Source organism: Laetiporus sulphureus, assembly GCF_001632365.1.
Source record: "Laetiporus sulphureus 93-53 unplaced genomic scaffold LAESUscaffold_5, whole genome shotgun sequence".
Lineage (NCBI taxonomy): Eukaryota > Fungi > Basidiomycota > Agaricomycetes > Polyporales > Laetiporaceae > Laetiporus > Laetiporus sulphureus.
The window spans coordinates 220698-224079 of record NW_024468514.1 but is presented as its reverse complement, the minus strand read 5'-3'; the positions used below and the strand labels follow the sequence as shown (position 1 = coordinate 224079).

At 50.1% G+C, this 3382-nt stretch overlaps 1 protein-coding gene across 1 annotated transcript; it reads right to left on the bottom strand.

Annotated features, from left to right (window-relative positions):
- Nucleotides 1-598: 598 nt before the first annotated feature.
- Nucleotides 599-1120, bottom strand: LAESUDRAFT_644464 (uncharacterized protein; the record flags this gene model as incomplete). The annotated part of the gene is made up of 2 exons (XM_040903860.1): nucleotides 599-982; nucleotides 1004-1120. 2 exons carry the CDS (start codon nucleotides 1118-1120, stop codon nucleotides 599-601), a joined length of 501 nt encoding a protein of 166 aa, XP_040768017.1.
- Nucleotides 1121-3382: the final 2262 nt, after the last annotated feature.

Sequence of the window (3382 nt, the reverse complement as noted above, 5' to 3'; positions counted from 1 at the left end):
AAGCTGTCCATGTCGTTCCAGTTGTCACCTAACTCCTGGGAACTGACGAACTCCATCAGGTCTTCGATGTGGGGGATGTTTGTGTCTTCCAGGTCCTCCTCCTGGATTGCTACCTGTGAGGGTGTGCATCTTTGTGGGCACCGGGTGAAATTGACTGTGAGTTTTCCCCAATCCACTTCGGGATTATGCTCCTTGAGGAAACTCATGCCTAGTATAACGTCTTTATGTCCTATATCGGTGACCAAAAGGCTTTGCCTGCTTGTGTGGTTTCCGATGGTTATACTTAGAAGAACCCTTTTCTTAATGGATCCACCCTTGTTGTGAGATGCATCTGCGTTGTAAACCCTGATCTCCTTCTCGAGTGAGATCGTAGCGAGATTCAACTGATCAACCAGCCGTGGGTTGATGTAGCAAGAATATGCTCCTGAATCGAGGAGCGCCTCAGTCTGGACTTCCCTTACTCCCTGTTTGAGGTGAACAGGTAAATCGATCACGTGTTTGGATGAACCAGTAGATGCGATGTATAAAAAACTTGATACTGGTACATGCGAGAGCGAGTAGGTACTATTACATTGTCTATGGGAACTCTGGCCAGACCTCAGAGAACCCGTTGAAGAAAATCCTCATCATCTTCTACCTCCGTGATCCTAGCTGCTTCGACAGCTGGTTCCGGTTCTGCCTCCTTTTCTTTTTCCTTCGCGTCGTAGCTGGCGATGAAAGCACGGACTGCTTCATATCTCACCTTGCTGTCGTCGGAGATGTCTGAGGCCGTGTTTGAAGAAATCACCCTTGTTGCTTGGCCCCGCTTTGGCATTTCGAATTTGCCTTTGTACTTGGGGTCTGGGCATCGCTGTTTAAAAATGAAGGGGTGTTTCCCACATCGTACACACAGCTTCTTCTCCAGCCATCCTTCTTGCTCCTTGGTGAGGGTGGATACTCTATCCACGACCATTGCGTTGGGGTCTTTCGGGGCCCGTGGTGCCTATGATAATGATGTCGTTACTGTTCCACGCTGTCCTGCCTTATCGGCCCTGAACTTGGACTCCAGTTGAAGGCACAGGTCGAGGTATTCCAGCCATGTGATGGGGTCAGAAATTCCTAGACTGTCTCGTGTGACCATTGCCTGGCGTACGTCCTTGCTTCGATGTTCAGCAATGTAACCGATGAGTGCAGTGTGCCCTAAGTTGGTCTTAGTGGCCCATTGGCAGAACTGTTCTGCAAAGGATACCATTGTGGGATACGTTTTGCCGCAGATATCCTTCAGATGCTGCTGCGCATCCTTGTCTGGGTCGAGGGTCCTGTAGTTCACTTTGAGGATGTCGACGAAGTCTTCCCATGTGCCAAGTGCTTGCCGTGCTGCTGCCTTGGTTGCATATTCTGACATGTATGTGAATGCGCCACCTTCCAAATGTAGCAGGGCCATGGTGATTTTGTGTTCATCGTCGTTTATCTCGTTCCACTGCATCCATATGCCGAGTTGTTGGAGCCAGTCCTCCAGACTTCCTTTGCCCGAGTAGTGTGGAGGTTCAGCTATTTTGATGCGTGGTTTGTGCGCTTGGACTGTGCCGGATGTTTGACCTTGCATCATAGTGACGCCGCTTGCTTTGAGCGAAGCTAGCTCATGCTGCAGCTTAACGTTAGCTGCCTTGATTTCCATCATTTCTTTGCCTGTGTCGAGCATTGCTGCCTGGGTTCCCATGAGTTCATCATTTAAGACCGATATGTGCACATCTTGCACAAGGATCCTATCCTTGAGCTTCCCGATCTCCATCTGAAGAACTGCCTCCTTGAGTCGGTGCTCGTTTTTGTTGTTTTGGATCACCGATTCAAAGGCTTTCTTGTGCTCGTACATCTTGTTTCCGAGCACATTGTAGACCTTGGCGATCTTGGTAGTGACCATGAGCTTCATTGCGACGATCACCCATTCACGGATGTGGTCCAGGACTTCTCCGGGAGCGGACTGTCTGAGAGCATCTTCCAGGTGCTCGAATTGATGTCCATCAAACTCCCAGATAGGTGGAACATAGGCTGATACAAGTGATGGTGTTGGGGATGCTGGTCCTCCGACTTGTGATGCAGAATCCTGCGGTCCTAGTGCAGGTTCAGGTGAATTGCGCTGCGAGGCACATGAAGTACTGCCGTTGTGTGCCGATTCGACGTTTGTGTGAAGAATGTCATCCATTCGTTGCCTGAACGTAGATGCGTGCACACGATCGGCTCCTTCCATTGTGATATAGATGTATGTAAGCTAGTACAAAAAGTTCAAGTATCGCTTTTCGGCGATAAAGACCAGGGCTTTGGCAATTTCCTGCAGCCTTTCCTCTTTCCCTATCTGCTTGAAACTAATGCCTCCTATCTCCAAACAGACCATGTTGATTACCTGCTTCTCGATGAATGTGTATGTGCACGTCCAGTGTGTAGGTCAGCGCAGACTTTGTCGAGTTCTGTGGTGAGGCTAAAGATGGGTCCTTGGTGCTTGTCCTTTAGACGATATGAGAACACTCCTAGTATAGGTTGGAGCCTGAAGCGGGTAGTATCTACTTGCTTCATAAGGGTCTCGATGTGGATAGTCGGCCTGACTCTGGAAGGGAGTGGGCGAATGGGACGTGCAAGGGTGTTTGTCTTTATAAAGTTAGGTAGGGGACGAGTTGGAATAGGAGCGATGATGGGGGGAGGTACTGCGTTAGAAGTGATGAGCTCTGGTGGTGGTGCTGGCTTATGACTGCCTGTGGTAAGACGTCCACGTCTGGGCTTGTAGTGTTCGAGCGGTGGGGTGCGATCGTGAGGTTTGCAGATGATTCCACACTTTATAATGTGCATAGTATCGACGACCCTAGCTGCTGCACGCTGCCTGTCTGTGGATGATGCGCCAAGCGATGCGAGTGTGAGGAGTCTTCCACGCTCCTTGTTAGTTTCCTGATGCTTGTAGTGGGCGTCGAGGTCGATCCTGGGGGTGGCCTTGCACTTTGAGGCATTGGGCAGCTCAGAGTCTTGCTGAGGCTCACGCCGGGTAGAGATCGGATTGGAATGTGTGTCAAAAAAGCCGCGTGCTACGGCTGAAACTGCTTGCGCTGAAAATATGCGGCCGCTTGTGTTAGACACTAAGCAGGGGCGCAGAAAATGTCAGATTGTTTCTAATGTCACGATAACACCGGACAAGAGATCAAAAAGACTAAAAAGGGACAGTCACGTGGAACGTGCCGCCCTGATCCCCCTGATCCCAAAAGTATCCCCCTGAACCCTATGTGGCACAAGAGCCTGTTGACTTACTGGTCGATGTGGCAGATGCAGGAAAGGGTGAGAGATATATGAAGGAGCTGGTGGGCTCAGTAAGTGCTACAGGTAGTAGACGAGGAGAAACAATCTGAAGTTTCGTCCTCTA